Genomic DNA, 17,990 nt, shown 5'->3' with positions numbered 1-17,990 from the left:
TCATGCAGGGAGCCTGATGTGGGACTTGATCTCGGGACTCCAGAATCAAGCCCTGGGCGGAAGGCAGGTACTTAATTGCTGAGCCAGTCAGGCATCCCAGAACCTGCATTTTAACAATGCCTCTCTCCTTTGTGATTTTTTTTTTTCTCACTGAAGTTGGAGAAGCACTAACGGAGTTCCCCTTTTTCTAACAGGGTTTATAGATGAAGGGATGAAGACAGATTGTGCCTTTAAGGGCCTATGCAGAGTAGCAGAGCTGATATTAGAACTCAGCCCATCTGTTTACTGATGGAGTCTCAAATGCCTTTTCTATTATCTCTGTTATTTCTTATCTGCTCCCTTCTCCCTTTTTACTCTTGTTTGGCCTCTGTTAGTGTCTCATATTGTCACATCTTCAGCTTCTGACTCATGTCTCTTCCTCTCACTGTCTTTCTTATTTCTCTCTTTAAATATCTCTGTTGAAAGAGAGAATGGCACAGGCTAACCATCCAAAAAGAATGAGCATTTTTATTTATTCTTGATTTGGGGGAAATTTTGGGGCTTATTTCTCTTATTTTTTTCTACTTGTTGCTCAGAACTTACTTTGAAGTCAGCAGGAATTCTGTGTGTGATTAAGAGTGATAGCATTGGAGCACCTGGGTAGCTCAGTTATTTGAGTGACTGACTCCTGATTTTACCTCAGGTAATGATCTCAGGGTCCTGGGACTGAGCCCCACGTTGGGCTCCACGATCAGCTGGGAGTCTTCTTGAGGATCTGTTCTCTCTCTCCTCTCTCCCTCTGTCCCTCCCCCTGTTCACACATGGTCTCTCCTCTCTCTCTAAAATAAATCTTTTTAAAGAAAAGAGTGTGATATAATCTGTGATATGAGAATCTCCTTACAGATGAGTTTATATTCCTTCTTTGTTACATAGGATTATCTCATAACAGAATCCTTTTGCTCTTTGTATCAAATGCATGGAAAAAATAGTGTCTAGTCTCTAGTTTCTGGATAGGAATAGGAAGCCACAGCTACTCCTTCTCTAGTTTCTGAAGTAAGTAGAGCAGAGCTTTAGGATTTAGGAGTTTGTCTTAAGTGTTTCTCCTATGGGAAATAAATAAATAGCTAAATACACCATATTTAAGAGGACTTTGTCACAGAGGGATACGGTCATAGCACGATATTATGACTATTATAAAGAAAAGTAAAAAGTCAGTGATAAGATCATAGTGGTACAATGCCTTCAACAAAAGTCAGCCACTCATCTTTTAAGCCACACCCTCTTGTAAGAGGATTATTCTCTCTTGTAAGTGTTTTAGTTTATTTTTAACTCTGGAATATATTTTGATTTGAGTGACAGAACCATAATTTCCATGAATATATAGATAGTAAGCCTCTTCTATAAACTCTGAAATAAAATCAGTTTTTCACTGGGTGTTGTATGCAACTGATGAATTATTGAAAACTACATCTGAAACTAATGATGTACTATATATTGGCAAATTGAATTTAAATAAAATTTTTTTAAATCAGTTTTTGTTTTTTCTTGTTTTGTTTTTTCTTGTTTTTCTTGTTTCTTTGTTTTCTTGTTTTCATGTTTCGATGTTTTCTTGTTTTCATTTCTTATTTCTTGTTTTTTCTTATTTCTTGTTTTTTTTCTTGTTCACATATGAAAACATTATGCATGCATTAGATTGCTAATGCATCTTTCTAACAATCTTTATTTCATAGAAACCATAGTTATGTCCCTTCCTGACTTTGGAGACTGTGTGATTAAACATTTCATTTCTGTGTCCTTCTTTTATCTTATTTTCTATGAATAGTGTACAGAAACAGACTAACTTTAAGTAAGATATTTTGAAACCTAATTATCTAATCCAGAGCTATTCTGCATATATAGTTTTAGTGAAACTGGCAATTTAAGTGTGGTGGGACATAGTAATGAGCAATTAAGTTAAATTCATTTGGGCTCGGCTTTAGGAACTGATTAAAATGTAGAATTTTGTTATTGTTATTATTTTTGTTATTATAAAATTATTATAATTTTGTTATTGTTATTATATTATATTGTACATATATTATTATTATATGTTCTCAGCATAGAACATAGAAATGTTTTATATTACCAAGCATAAACTAGACATTAGATTCACAACCTATAAAATACTGTTTAGGTTTTAGAAATATAAATTTCAGTATCTTTTTATAATGTATTAGAAAGTCAATTTTTGTTAGCTCTATATTTTTTATCATGCTTCTCTTAGAAATGTTACTTGTGGCAAAACTTTTATAAAATTGATTCAGGGTTGCGTATTTGAATGTTAAGGACAGTGTACTCATTTTAAATGAAATATTTACACATATGTGAGGTAAACGTTTATAGTTTTAGAGAAAAGTACATAAGCTGGTTATAGTCATGGCTGAACAGGCTCATGCTATGAAAGAAAAAGAAAAAGGTCTTAAATATGATGATTTCCATTTAAAGAAATGATAGAACTGTAATCCCCCCTAATTTTTTCTCCCCACTGTAACTGTACTCTTGTCTTCAGTATCCAAAAGTGTTTCAGGAAATGACTTCCATTGCTGTACCTCTTCAGTTTACTATTCTTTTCCTGCTAGGCGCAAGGAAGGCGCAACTTCCAAACTGTACTGATACATTTCACATGTTTAATATGGAAGACAGGTTTCTCCTTAAAATATTTATTTCCTGTCAATGAAGTCTTTCATCAACTTTTCATCCTCTGCTTGTCCTATATTTGTAGCAAAGTTCATTTCTTGTCTTTGTTCTCTTGGTCTCTATAAAACTTAATGTATGCCACATGTAGTGAAGCATTATTTTCAAAAGCTACTCACAGGAATTGGTCTCATTCCTTTGGTTTTAATGCCATGTTTTCTGTTGTAATTCAAAGAAAAATGACCTGCATTTGGCCAAATTAGGAAAAAAGCTAAGCTGAAATACTATAATTCCTAACAAGTTCATTTCAAACAAATTTAGTGCTTAATAAATTTTATGTGATTTTGTTCTCTCTAGATAAACGTGTGGAGAATTGGCCTCTGATGCAGTCCCCATTGCCTACACTTTGTATAAGTACTCTTTACCTCCTGTTTGTGTGGCTGGGTCCAAAATGGATGAAGGACCGAGAACCTTTCCAGATGCGTTTAGTGCTCATTATCTATAATTTTGGGATGGTTTTGCTTAACCTTTTTATCTTCAGAGAGGTAGGTTTACTGAAGTCACCTATTCTTCCCCAGGGTTATTAGAAATTAAGACATTAGAATATGTCAAACCATTATTGTAATATTGTATCCCAAGATAACTGTTAGCTATTCAAAAAGTAAAATTTACTTTATTGATATTTTTCATGTTTCAATGACAAAAATATGAGATATATGGAAAGTATAGGACAGTTGTTTATTTATTTATTAAAAAGATTTTATTTATTCATGAGAGACACAGGGAGAGAGGCAGAGACACAGGCAGAAGGAGAATCAGGCTCCACGTAGGAAGCCTGATGTGGGACTCGATTCCCAGGTCTCCAGGACGTGGGACTTGATCACGGGTCTCCAGGATCACACCCTGGGCCGAAGGCGGCGCTAAACGGCTGAGCCACCTGTGCTGCCCAGGACAGTTGTTTAAAATGGAATGTTGAAGCAGACATACTAGATTCCAAAATAACCATTATTAACTGACAGTAGGAGTGATATAACTTTTCTGAGACTCATTTTCCCCTTCTGTAAAATAGAGATTAAAAACCTGCCTTCCAGATCAGAGATAAATGAAATTTTTTTCATAGTATTTGGCACATATTAAGTAGCCAGTAAATAGTTGTAGCTCCTTATTTGTAATTCTTATTCAGTAGTTTCAGGTTTGTTAACTGATCAAAATATGCAGATGTAGGACACCTGGGTGACTCAGTGGTTTAGCGCCTGCCTTCAGCCCAGGGTGTGATCCTGGAGACCCAGGATAGAGTCCCATATTGGGCTCCCTGCATGGAGCCTGCTTCTATCTTTGCCTGTGTCTCCGCCTCTCTTTCTGTGTCTCTTATGATTAAATAAGTAAAATCTTAAAAAAAATGCAGATGTAAAATACTGATTTCAGGTTAAATCCTATTACATAATGTCATTGTATTTGGGTTTGAACAAAAATGAGTTAACTGTTATACATTGTTGCTGCTAATCATCATGTACTTTTCTGGACACTAGCAAATTCTCCATGACATTCTGAAAAGAAATCCTAAAGGCTAAGTTGATACAGGCATTTTTTTAAGTTATAAGAGTGGAAGGAATTTGTTTCCCAAGAGATTCTTCATTAAAATTCTGTATGAATTCAGAGAACTGGACTGGTGATGCTAAGAAAATAAACAGTACTCTTCTTTAAAGAAATCTGTAATTGACAGCTTAGTCTAGAGAATCTCAACTTCACAAAAACTTTTATTTAATTTATTTGGATACTTTGACCTCATTTGTTTGATACAAACCACTCTGGGTCAAGAATAGAAATCAATGTAACTGTTAGATCTGAGTCATGGTTAATCATAATTTCTCTTAATATTATAAAGTAGATGACAGTTGAAGTCTCAGTCCAAGAGTTACATGTTTTTAATATAGATTTCAATTTTAGAATAAATTGGCACACAACAAATTTTAGAAACTCCACAACACATTGTTTATTGCATTTGAATTTCTTAGACAATATTGTTCTTTAAAGTAATTTGAAATGTTGCATATTGTGTTTAGTGTTTTGAAATTCCATATCTACTAAAACTTTGCTTTAAATGTTATTCCCCCTTTTTTTCTAGTTATTCATGGGATCATATAATGCAGGATATAGCTATATTTGCCAGAGTGTGGATTATTCTGATAATGTTAATGAAGTTAGGGTAAGTACATTCCTAATCCCATTAATCAGTAGAAGTGGGTTTAATTTTATAATCCCCACTCTGAAAAACCTACTTTCAAAGAATGGTAAAAGTGTATAGGATCAGGTTGAATCAATAAAAGTTAACTTTTCTTTAAAAGTACATAATTGAAAAATTTTCATAGTTATAGTGACCTGTTTGGTTGTATGAGAATGAATATGTGTTGGATTACTAGAATGTAGCAATTTTAAAAAGTTCTATGTTTACTGTAAAGATGACATTTTTGGATTTTTGTGTTTTGGGTCAAGAATGGACACTCATAAAGAAAGTCTAATTCATTTGTTAAGAGCCTGAGGAAAAACAAATATTTTATAAACTATGTAATGTTTAGTAAGTTGAGCATTGCACAGTTTATATAGGTATAAACTCAGTTTTTATTATATTTGCAGAAAATAAACTATTGGTAATATGTTACCATATCTTACTTTCCAGTCACCCTTGACATACAGAAATTTATAAACAGATTTCAGTTATGTACTGTTTTCTTTGTTGTTTGTACATAGGACACACATTATAGAAAATACTTGACATTTAAAAAGTTGAGTTTAGGTACTATTATAGTAAGGTTCTTGTAAAATATTTTAAAACATTCACAGAGGTCACCTCTTACTGGATCCTTGGATCCTTAATCTCAGCATGTAACATAATCTTTCTGTACCATCTGGTGTCTTAATTAGAGCCCAGGAAAAGAAAAGACTTATTCATGTAAGTAGGATTATATTTATGACCTAGGAAGTATTTGTTATTTTTGTTTGTTTGTTTCAACTTGCAACTTTAAAGATTTTACCGCCTAATACAAAGTACTATGATTAGGTACTTGTTGCACTTAAAGCGGGAGAGACAGACACTAAGAGAGACCAGTGGCTACACAAACACACTTGCAAAAATATCTGAGGTACTATAGGCTAAGCATGAAAAACCAAAATACCTTTACAAAATAAATATCTCAGTTTCTTTACCATATTGAAAAACATAGCAGTATGAAGGCGTTTATAGCTCTATATTTAGTAGTTTGGTACTTCATGACATCTGGCTCTCTAACAGACTAAAAATTTTCTCTATATCATTGCCACTGGGTAAATAGAGACTTGGACTCTTTCTTTCCCATTACCCCCGCCCCCATGGATAGATGTCTAGGTTTCATACCTACTTAGGCAAAAATGACTCCATGCCTTGTACATTTTGTGCAATAATGATTGTTTAGGACTAACTTAACAATGAATAAAAAACCATATGATAGTGTCACTCTGGTGTTTATAACATGCTTTTCCATTCTTTTTACAGATAGCTGCTGCTCTTTGGTGGTACTTTGTATCAAAAGGGGTTGAGTATTTGGATACTGTATTTTTTATCCTAAGGAAGAAAAACAACCAAGTCTCTTTCCTTCATGTATACCATCACTGTACAATGTTTACATTGTGGTGGATTGGAATTAAGTGGGTCGCAGGGGGACAAGGTGAGCATTTTCAGGAACATAGATGCATATATTAAATTATGTAAATGTGTTGAATGGAAAAGTAATGAGAAGCTGGGAATATGATTTGGTCTTTAACTTGCTTTCATAGTTAATTATTTCTGTGTTAATTTCATTTTAAAGACATATGAAGAAAAAAAAGAAATTTGAAGAAAGTAAAGCTTTAGCTTTTTACCTATGGCTACTTAAATACATAAAGATTTGCCTCTGAGATAAACATAAACTAATCTTAAATATAGCAAATTCAGATTTTAATGAGGAGTGGCTGTAGTGTTTCTGATTCAAAGGATACTAAGCTGGGGGTGCCTGGGTGGCTCAGTCAAGCATCCAACTCTTGATCTCAGCTCAGGTCTTGATCTCAGGGTCCTGAGTTCAAGCCCCACATTGTGTTCCATACTGGATGTGGAGCCTACCTAAAAAAAAAAAAAAAAAAAAAAAAAAAAAAAAAAGACAAAGGATACTAAGCTTTAACTTCTCAGTTAGTTTGAAGGCTCCATCTCCAGTCCAAGCCCAGAGCCCACTCCTCTAAAATGGGCCTTAAATGAACCTGTTGGTTCTTACTCAAAGGTAATTATAAATAGCTTTGTTATAAAGGATCTGAATTCACATTTTGGCCAAGATATGTCTTCAGGCTTTCAGTTGCCTATAGACTAAAGATGTTTTACATCACTGAGCTGGAAACTGATTATTTCTCTCTAGAGAACCAAGGCTATAGGTCATTATAGTAGTACAGTTCACCTTCTGCTTTCATTTAAAATTGCTCAGAGACCTAACAAACAAGTACTATTCTGTTGATATGTTTATGGGCATATCTGAAAGCAATAATGAGGCTTTAAAAGTCTATCAATCTCAATCTACCTTTTATTAATTTTTTTAAAACATCCTTTTTATTTCATTATTTAAAAAAATTTTTAAGTAATCTCTATGCCTCATATGGGGTTGAACTTAGGGCCCCCACCAAGATCAAGAGTCACATGCTTTTCTGACTGAGGCAGCCAGACACACTTATTAAAAACCTGTTGAAACAATTAAATGTACCATGCATGTCTTTTTTCTCTGAGAAAAATAGCTTGAAAAATAATATATGCAGCACTTTTTTATTATGGCATACATAAGCCACTGGGGTACTCCATTTGGAAACTTGCCTACTTTGAAAGTCCTTTGCATTTGAGGAACACGCATTTTTATTTATATGCTAAAAGCCAGAGTCTAAAGTTTAAAAAGACTTAACATGATCTGAAATCTTTTTCATTATTTCTACTTTACAGTTTTTATTCCTCATCTGTACTCAAGATTAGTTAGAAAATAATGTGGATTCATTTATTTTATGTTCAGATGGTTTATTGCCTATTAAAGTTTTCAGTATCTTGTAATTTTGTTTTTCTGAAGCATTTTTTGGAGCACAGCTGAATTCCTTCATCCACGTGATTATGTACTCATACTATGGGTTAACTGCATTTGGCCCGTGGATTCAGAAGTATCTTTGGTGGAAACGATACTTAACCATGTTGCAGCTGGTGAGTTAAATTCTTCTGAACTTTCTTCTGGTGAAACACTGAAAATATTTGAACTGACTAATTCTGAAGAGCTAAGTTATCCAGGACAATTTTCTGTTACAAATTTGGCTTTCTCTGTGCTGCAGCTGTGAGAGTTGAGGCTGCTTGGCTCTTGGAGTTTCTTGTTCATAGACCTAGTTGTCACTGCTACTAACCTTTTTAATGTTCTTAAAAGACTAAAAATAGCTCTTATCTCTCTAAAAGAAATGTTCTTTAAAAATATCTGTGAAAAAAAATATCTGTGAAATGGATGAGAAAAGATCTAAGCATAACCATAAAGTACATAGACTTATATATGACAGAAAAATAATATAGGTTCTTTCTCAGGTGATTTTTTTAACAAGATGTTATTATTACCTCTCTTCATCCTGCTCTTGGTTGAATTTTGTTTTCTGTTCCATTTTTTAGTCCTTGCTAACAGATCCTCTACATTTAGGATATAAAAATTGAAGAGAAGGCACAGAACCAAGGAAGGGTTGGGGTGAAGGAAGAGAACAAAGACAAGAGAACTCCTCTTACTGTCTAACACATAGTTCTTAGAGAGCAGAGCTAGGTATTTTCAAAGGCTAGCCTTTAGAGCAGACAATTTTCAGCACATATTCCTAGGAGGACTTCTTGTAGCATCTGGGTACCTCAGTGAAACATTCAAAGCAAGGTGTTAGTCCAGTAATCAAACTGGAAATCCCAAGCCAACCTGGCAGCTGTTCTTCAAGCCTTGGAATTTATTATAATTTGCTGTAATCATAGCATGTGTACAATTTATCAGTGGAATCACATTTGGAAATATTATTCGTCTCTGCTTTAAGTTGCTAAACAGCTGGCTGGCTGAACAGGAAACACAACTTTTGGGGAATGCTGGGTGTGAAAGATTCATTTGTAACTAAAATGCTACAGGAAGCTTCCTCCAGTTTTTGTGTAAGCTGTTTATATAGTTTGTGTAATTCAGTTTCCTCAGTAATTAGTAAATGGTCACAAGAAAATGAAGAGAGGACAAAAGTCATCTGAACTCTTTATATCTACTTTGTCAGAGTCCTCACCCGAGTCTTCTTGAGTGATGCCATACTTAATCACACCTATATGCATAAGCTTTTTTTGATGATTTAGGTTCTGAGAACCATTGTGAAATCAAAAGTTCTTAAAACCTGCATTTTGCCATGGAGAGTTTAAAGTTTTTCAGTCTAATATAAATTTGGGGCTCACATGGAATAAATTATTTTAATAATTTTTAATATACTAGTTAATATGGGTAAGACTATACTTAAAAGAGAAACCACAATTGCCCATTCCAAATAGGATGTTAATTTTGTGAAGAGTAGAGTATCTCCAAGCCATAAGTTTTCACAATAGTTAATCATGTAAGTGAATCTTGTAAAAATTTAACCCTTGTTAACACGTGGAATTTGTAATTCTTATATTGAGAACTATTCATTTGATATGTTGGAATTTCTACTGATTTGTCTTATCTGAATTACAAAGCATCTTAATTTTTTCTTCTTTTAAAAACTTTTAAAGTAGAAAGTGAGTTTTTCTTTTTGCACTTATTATCAAATATCTACTAAATTTTACCAAAAAATCTAAATTTGTAAAGAATAATGTTAATTCATTTAGAGAGAGAGTACACACATGTGCACACATGGAGTGAGGGAGGGACAGAGGGAGAGCAAGAGGGAGAGAATCTCAAGCAGACCCTGCTGACCATGGAACCCAGTGTGGGGCTCAATCCCATGACCTTCGAGATCATGATCTGAGCTAAAATCAAGAGTCAGATGTTTAACTGAGCCTCTCAGGCACAACAAGGAGAATGTTAATTCAAATGCAGATTTACCTGTGTGCTATTTTATAAGAAATAAATAATGATAGGTTCACTTTTAAAAGTATATGTACCATCTTGCTGACAGTTTCATGAAAAGAAATCAGTCTAAAATTTGGGAGGAAAAAAAATCTAAAATAATATATGGTACTATTATTTCATTCTCTTAGGCCATTGATAACTCCCTATCATTAAACATTATTCAACATTATCCAACAAATTATTCATTGAATCCAGACCCTGTGCTAAGGACTCGGGAATCTTCAGAGAGCAACACAGAACCCTACCCTCTGAAGTTATATACTAGTGGAAAGATGGACAATGAAGAAGTTAAGAATTACAGATAATTGTAATTGTTAAAAAGAAAAAAACCCACATAAAACGAAAGCCCTCATTAATAGGGTTGAGAGGCCAGCCGGATGGAGGTCCTTTGTCCTAGCTGGAAGGAAGCTCTTGCTGAGGGGATGACATCTGAACTGCAGCCTGATGAGAGGGAGCTATAATCAGGCATGAAAGCCAAAGAGCTATTGAAACTTTGGACACTGTGGCAAGATTTGGGCCTATCTTAGCTAAATAGAAGATTCTGGTGAAGTTACTCACTGTTCACAGTAAACGTATCCTACATTGTTTTGTTTTTCAGGTTCAGTTCCACGTGACCATTGGGCACACGGCGCTGTCTCTTTACACTGATTGCCCCTTCCCAAAATGGATGCACTGGGCTCTCATCGCCTATGCAATCAGCTTCATATTTCTCTTTCTTAACTTCTATGTTCGGACATACAAAGAGCCTAAGAAAGCAAAAACTGGAAAAACAGCTGTGAATGGTATTTCAGCAAATGGTGTGAGCAAATCAGAGAAACAACTAGTGATAGAAAATGGAAAAAAGCAGAAAAATGGAAAAGCGAAAGGAGAGTAAATTGAACTGGGCCTTAACTGTTGTTGACAGTGAGGAAGCTCCCATTTCATATAAAATTTCAGGGAAAACAAGCAAATGAGGGTTTTGGGGGTGGGGAGAAAAAGGCAAATGTGCTCTATGTCTTAGTAACCTTTAGATAGAGTAAAGTGTTAAATACAATGCCCGGATGTTTTATTTATGAAGTTTTATTTTAAACATTTTTTTTTATTAGCCTTGTTGTCGTCCAGACCAAAGCAATCATTATGTGACTTTGGAGGCTCTCCCTCTGTTCACATCCGTTTGTCTAATGCATGACATTTTTCATGTATCTTATATACAGTCATTCTTCAGTCTGATGATCACAGAAACACAGTATGAATTTTTTGGCTAAATTACTATTACCTACTGATTACAATCAGTTACCTTACATTTTCTAGTCCAAAGCTGGAACTGTAGATACTTTAAAATTTGCACATTTGAATTCATTTGCTGACTGGTATGGTCAAATCTCTCCACCTCTAGTCTGAATATACCCTTTTGGTTGTAATTAAATTTAAAGAATCTGATGATCTCTGTAGACTCTTAGAGGCTTGATGATGATGGTGTTGGTGAAAATAAGAATTACAGTAAAATCCTGTCTAGCGACCCAAAGGTCACCATGACTTGCGGCACAAATCACTGTGGGAAACAATTTTTGATGAAAAGACAGCCTTTCAATACTCCTATTACTATCAGAAGTATATTATGAAAATTAGGATTATTGTCTGATTGGAACATGAAACAACTCATATCTTTATAAGTAACATCAGAAAAGAGTTACATTTATGTGCTGTTAGAAGAGAGTATGTTGATTTTTATCAGGCTTTCCTTGTTTTGATTTGTGGCTGTTACCGATTTTTCATATGTGGAAATATACCTACCTCTTCTGTTGGAAAGAACATTTAAAATTAAATAAATTTTAATTAAAAAATCAAGGAGTCCTCTAATGTAAATTTTACTATTAGCTTTCGAATCCGCTAGTATTTTTTTTTTGCCTTTTTTTTTTTTTTTTTACAAATAGCATACACCCAACTTTTCTGTGAAACTATCCTTCTCTTTCAATGTGATTAATTTTGGAGTGATATTTTCCTTATAACAAAGTTGCAAGATCTTATTTATTAACTAGATATGAAGTATAAACCCGTTTTGGTGCGATATTCTTGACTCCTTGGTGCTAAAGATCATTAAATTTAGTGTGTGATTGTTACAAGGTGTTAATTATTAAGACACAAAATGAATTAAAGTGAAGAGTAGTCAGAACGAGAAAATGAAGTTTACTATGTGTAAATGGAGTGTTTCATGTAATATAAATGAACAACTGGAAATACACTAGGAAAGAGAACTTGTACATTGTTTTATTACATTGGTTAAATTGTTAGGGGATGTTGACCAGGGATCATTATAGAGAAAGAAAATGTGACAACAACAAAAAAAGCATGAATATTTCTAAGTATCTCAACATGTCAAAACTGCATGTACAGGATGTATGCTGTTTGTGCAGACGAACTATTTTAGAATATTTTGTAAACTATAAAATATTTATTGTGCATTAAAATTACACACCTTTTTCCCCAAAGGCATGCAGTCATGAGAAATATAGAATATTTGCAACATTTAAAATAGTTTGGCCTGAGAGGATTCAGCACCTTTGTCTTAGCTGCTCGGTGTGTAATGACTAGAGATTTGTAAATCTTTGTGAACATTCTGTACTGGTTCCCCAGACCTCTTCATTCCCTGCTACCTGATTTTAGCACAATAAATATACAACTGCTGTGGGAAAAATGTTTTTTTTTTTGTTAATCAGTTTATTACATAAATTATCTGCTAGATGTTTGATTCAGTTGTTAATATTGTAAATTTTTTTTTGCTGCCAATTTCTAATGTAGAAAAGATGTGAAACTAGAACTTAGAGTGTCTAAAATTTCTGGAGAAAAGCTTATTTTTTAATGATGGCATATTTTTACTTTAAAAGGTAGTCATCTTTGGAAGATCTTTTGGATCCAGATATAAAACGTATAATTTTCTTTTAAACTACTCTTCTATTTGTCATTTCAAATGTAAGCTTTAGCAGTTTTTAATGCTGTGGGTTTTTTGGTTCCAAGAATAAAGTGGAAGAGCTCTTGTGATCTTACGTTATGTTAGATCATTCAGCTCTTACTACACTTTTTAAAGTTCATTATCTTGGATGTCTTTAATCTATGATGTATAGCCTGTTCTGATAACTTTCATAATTTCTCCTCAGTCATCACACTGAGTTGCATGCCTCATACCTAAAAATTCGTGGAGGGGAACTACGTCCTTTTTTGGTAAAATTTTGTCACTAACTAAAGAAATGTTTTCATGCACAGAAAATGGAATTTTTAACATACTTGAAATGGCTAGAAATACCTTAGGCAGATGACAGTGCATTTTCCAATAGAATTATGGATGACTGTATCTCTTCTTTTTTCTCTTTTCTGTGTTACTCTTGATTTCATTTTGCTGATGGACACTGATGACTGATTTCACTTTTAGCATTATTAACTTAGTCGTTCTCTTTTTTTTCTCTTCACACTTCCTAGGTATTCAAAAGTATTTTCATATGGACTTTTATATTCACATTTTAAAACATGGAGTCTAGTGGTTTCATAGTTTATTAGGAATATTTTAATTTACAGATTTGTTCCATATGTGCAACTCAGTTATCCTCTAAATATGAAAGAGAACCTAGAGGTGATTTTTGCTACACTATCCATCTGATAATACAACAATCCAGGCATTATGTACTGATAATTGGCACCTTTGCGAGAATGCAACATCATACTGAGCTGTCCTGTTCTCTCAGCTCTTGTCTTGTTGTAGCCTAACACTCAGCCAGCTGAATTCCTAACACCGTCTTCTTTATGGAGAAAAAGAGGGCCGTAGATTGTATAGGAGCTCAAGAGGAGTGCTAAGTACAGACCTGGGTGAGGTAGGTCGACTTGGGATCCTGCTGGGTGGTAGATAGGACTAGCAGGGCTGAGATGTTGAGCTACACACACAGGAACTTAAGACCTGCTTCATGAGACTGGTTGCTTGCCTCCTCAGCATGCAAGCAATTTTGACAAGTCACCTTGAAAAGCAAGTCCTTCATAGTGTATTTTAGCTTAATCTTAGGTGTTATTTAGGCAGATGCCATCTGAACCAGAGAAACAGTTATGAAGAGGCAGGGGAATATAAACATTTATTGTTTCAAAACACTACAAGATCATATAAGTATTAGAAGTTGATTTCCCTCATTCTCTCCCAAATTTCCCAATTTCCCTCCTAAATTATTGAGGAAAGGCACAGGTGTGAATTGAAAGGCATACTTTTTTTTTTAAGTTATAAAAATAGGATGTAACATGACTTTACATTTCTGAAGGGGATTCAGAGGTAGAAGTTAATTATAATTGATATATAGAACTACTCAGATGAAGACTGAGATTTTAGAATTTATCAGTAAAAGACCATGTGAGTTATGAAGAAGGTAGTCAATCAGCTGTCTTTAGATCATTATAAGAATTTTAGGTTTGTAAGGGATTATCTGAGATACACCTTGATGTTCTTTTAGACTTATAGCTCTAGGTTTTGCTAGAGAAATTGGAGAAATTAAACTTTTTCTTACCTGTTAAGAAAAAAAGGCCTAGTAATTAAATCTCCTTTTCTTTTTGTCTTTTTCATTTTACCTCATGAAGACATGTTTACATGTCCACATGTGAACAAATTTCCTTCATACTTTCATTCCTTGGAGATCTATCTGGTTTTAAATAGGAATCCCACAGAATTTTTTCTCTTTTTCTCACTCTCATAGGTGAGGTTCTCCCAGGGATTGTGTCCTTAAAGTAGTATCTCCTTTGAGAAAAAAATACATGCTAAAACACATCACTTGATATCTATCTACCTAATTATAATAATCTAATGCAGCTACCAGAAGGTCACATTGTAATTGAACATCTACATAGAGAATATGTCCAAATTAAAAGCCATTTTCAAAACAAAATCTTGGAAAGTTTAAATAATACAGTCATTTCTAAAAAGATAGGGTATTATTGGAAATTATTGGGTATTTTTCAGTTTAAGTACAAGACTATGAAGTGTAAAGAGAATTTGTCAGTCCACATGCATATTCCATATACTCAGTCTCCAAGAATCCCTGAATCCCTTTCCTGCAATTTGAGAGAAGCCAGTTAGGTGCTCTTTTCCTCAGCTTTAAGACTTTTCTTTGAATTTGTCTTTGGGAAAAAGCAAAGCACCCAGTTGAAATTCCTTTTTTGTCATCTCTGATGCATCATATTTAAACTGAGTTTCTCCTCCCTGTGAGGAAGCTATCCTAAGAACCAGTCTTTCAAGAATAATGATTACCCAGCTATTTGGTAATGAGAGGGTGGTAGGTTATGAGTCTTGCACAGAAGGTAGAATTATGTTAGTGACACTCACACTTCACCTTTGAAAGTGGCTTGTGTTCTAATTTTGTTAATAAATCTGAGAATCAAATACAATGTTTACATTTTTATAAGCATATTATGCAGTTAGGGTTTATCAGTTGTACGTGCACAGTTGGTTTTAAATATTTTTTAGTTCATTCATCAGAGAAAATTTAATAAAGGTGTTATACATGGTCACAAAAGAACAAATAGCTGCTCTTGAAAGGTGTATTTATTCACCAACATTTAAGTGTTTTCATTACACTTGAATTATTACTGTCAGCCTATGTAAAAGTGGGGTCTGGTATTTTTTCCAGAAAGAAAAGGAGGATGGGAACCTGTGAGGCAAAAAGAGCAGAAAGATGAATTCGGGAAACACATTTCTCATTTCTAATTACAGTTGAGATTTGGAGTTTACATACTAGAGTCTACCCTAAATATTAACTACTTCAGAAAGCCAGCACCATCTGTAGATTAGTGTGCTAGATATTTATTGGTTCTATGAATCCATCTCTATCCCTTCAATATCTCTCCCTTCTTCACTCCTCCAGTGTTAGAGCTTAAAATATAAACTAGAAATTACATTTCTGATTCCCTCACAAATTTAGGTTTTGTCAACATGAGGCACTCATGAAATTTTTGGAAGTCATAAGGGAGGTGGATGCCATCCTTCTGTAGTAATGCAATTATATTAGTGGGCTCCTTACAGATGTAAGTGTTGGCAACAGCTGAATTACGTGATCCACTATCTTGACACTGCTTTTGTAAATGCAGGTAGTGGTAATGGAGACAGTGATCATGGTGGATGTGGTCATACTAATTTGAAGTCAAAGACTAGGGGTGGCCTTCTGACTCATTCCTCCAAGTTACCAGTAATCTAATCTTTTGAATTAAAGCACTCTCTGCTCAAAATACCTGAGTAGTGTCTATTTCATGCAGTGAGCCTTATCTAATTAAGTATTCAGTGCTAAAATTTGATCAGGAAACAAAGATGATATGAAATTGGTTACTGAACTAGTTGAGTTTACAGGCAGTGATAATGACCACTGGGAAATAATGACTACTGTTTTCCATGTAGCAAATAGCTGAATTTTTCACATATGGCCTCATAGAATGAAATCATTGTAAGCAAAGTCTTTGAACAAGTGACAGTTGCATGGTAGTATTATGATGAAAATGAGAAATAAAGAGATTTGAGTGAGATCATTGCTTCTGATTGCCCTGCAGAACTTCAGGGAGAAAAAAAGGGTGATGATCCAAAGTGGGTTGCAGAATTACAACTTACAAGTTCACAACATCGATAGTTTCCTAAGTGAAAGTTGTGGCACTAATTAGGAAAGTAGGGGGAGGGGGAGGACCTGAAGAATTGGAATGAAGATTTAGATTGAGATGAATCTGAGAACCTGAATCTCTAAATCCCATTAAATATTGCTGGCCGACAAAAGCAGTTCTCTTCCCCTGTCAGATGACCTCAGTTCTTTATTGCTCGAGATCCTGTAATGGCTTCAACCAAGGTAGTTACTTTCCAAGGGATACTGATTTTCCTTATACCTGCCATCTACTCTTTTAGTGCCATCAGATCTGTAAAGATAATTAGAACAGAGCATGTCTCAGGAAGACAAGTACAAAATCTACCTTGGGAGGAGATAGCTTAGAATGATAGGATTTGGCTAGTTTTACCTCCAGAAATGTGTAGGAATAGATCTAAGAGTGCTAAGCAAAGAAGGAAGAAACATACCTTTAGATTGGACTGAAATTATTAATATAGGTGCATTTACTAGAAATTCTTAAAGATAAAGCTCAACAGTGAGAGGTAGCTTTAATGACTTGGCAATTGTTTAAAATCTGAAATCACTGGTGGCCAACATTAAAATGAGCTATATGTTAGAAATTCATTGGAATAATGCAAAGCTCAGGGATTGAGGAATGTTGGCGATGATTTATCATGTGCCATCCACTTGACCACCCCCTCACTATGTTTGAGAAATACATAGGCAAATGTACATTCGTCCTTGAAAAAGTAGTGTCTGTTTTCCGAAGGCTAGGGACTATAGGGGGGAAAAAACTCTTCTCCCACCTGCTTAGGTTAGTGAGTGAGACTTGTGAATTAAACTGACGAAAGACAATAGGAAAAGTTTATAACTTTTATTGATACTAACATTTTTAGTTTTATGTGCATGGGGGCTTCATGGGAAAGAAGAGAAAAACTCGCAGAAGTGGTTAGCCTTATGGATTTAACAAAAGGCAATAAATTGTGGAGAAGTGACTAGACAAGGAAAGAGAGACTGATAAACTGGGGGAAACTGAAGGTATAGGTAAGAGTTATTTCATAAGTTCTGATTATGCAGACTCATCTCAGTGCCCTCACTGTTTCCACTGATAAGGCTTATTCTCCTTTTCTTGATGCAGGAGAGGGGGACAGCTTCACAAATTTATGCCCTGCTGTTAGGCAGATAGAGGGAAGGCTCTTCCTGGGTCTGCTTTACTCAATTGCTTTCAGCTCAAAATAACCTTTATGTCAAAGTAGCATATTTTGGGGTGACCTATTCTGATCCTGCTTCAGGATGATGAGGGAGGGAGGGAGGATGCTGTCTCTAAAATGGACCCTCGGACTTCAGTAAGAATGATGGAATTACAGATGACTAGAGGCCAAAGGTCAGTACTTAAATGCCAGAGATGGAGTGGACATGGTTACAGTAATGGGCAGCAGAGTCAGACTGGTTATTAGAATGGATTAGTACATGAGTACGTCTGATGGTGGCTAATTTATTATGATGCCCTTAGGACTGAATTAGATGATTATTTATCATATACCCATTAACTCTTCTGTTTGACTTGAATAGAAATTGGAGAGTCTTAGGGAATAACAGTGGATTAGCATTAACTTAATCATGT

General features: G+C 34.7%; 1 protein-coding gene across 1 annotated transcript in view; it reads left to right on the top strand.

Moving 5' to 3' along the window:
* Positions 1 to 12,453, top strand: part of ELOVL4 (ELOVL fatty acid elongase 4) — a 31,353-nt gene extending 18,900 nt beyond the window's left edge. Inside the window, exons 2-6 of the mRNA XM_026007402.2 lie at positions 3,010 to 3,197; positions 4,778 to 4,858; positions 6,182 to 6,353; positions 7,761 to 7,888; positions 10,378 to 12,453. Coding sequence (XP_025863187.1) covers positions 3,010 to 3,197; positions 4,778 to 4,858; positions 6,182 to 6,353; positions 7,761 to 7,888; positions 10,378 to 10,653 — 845 coding nt within the window. The 3' untranslated portion in view covers positions 10,654 to 12,453. The remainder of the gene's footprint in view (positions 1 to 3,009; positions 3,198 to 4,777; positions 4,859 to 6,181; positions 6,354 to 7,760; positions 7,889 to 10,377) is intronic.
* The last annotated feature ends 5,537 nt before the right edge of the window (positions 12,454 to 17,990 follow it).

The sequence above is a fragment of the Vulpes vulpes genome, chromosome 1, assembly GCF_048418805.1.
Source record: "Vulpes vulpes isolate BD-2025 chromosome 1, VulVul3, whole genome shotgun sequence".
Lineage (NCBI taxonomy): Eukaryota > Metazoa > Chordata > Mammalia > Carnivora > Canidae > Vulpes > Vulpes vulpes.
The sequence above is the reverse complement of the archived record's forward strand: the minus strand, read 5'-3'. Positions and strand labels throughout refer to the sequence as shown.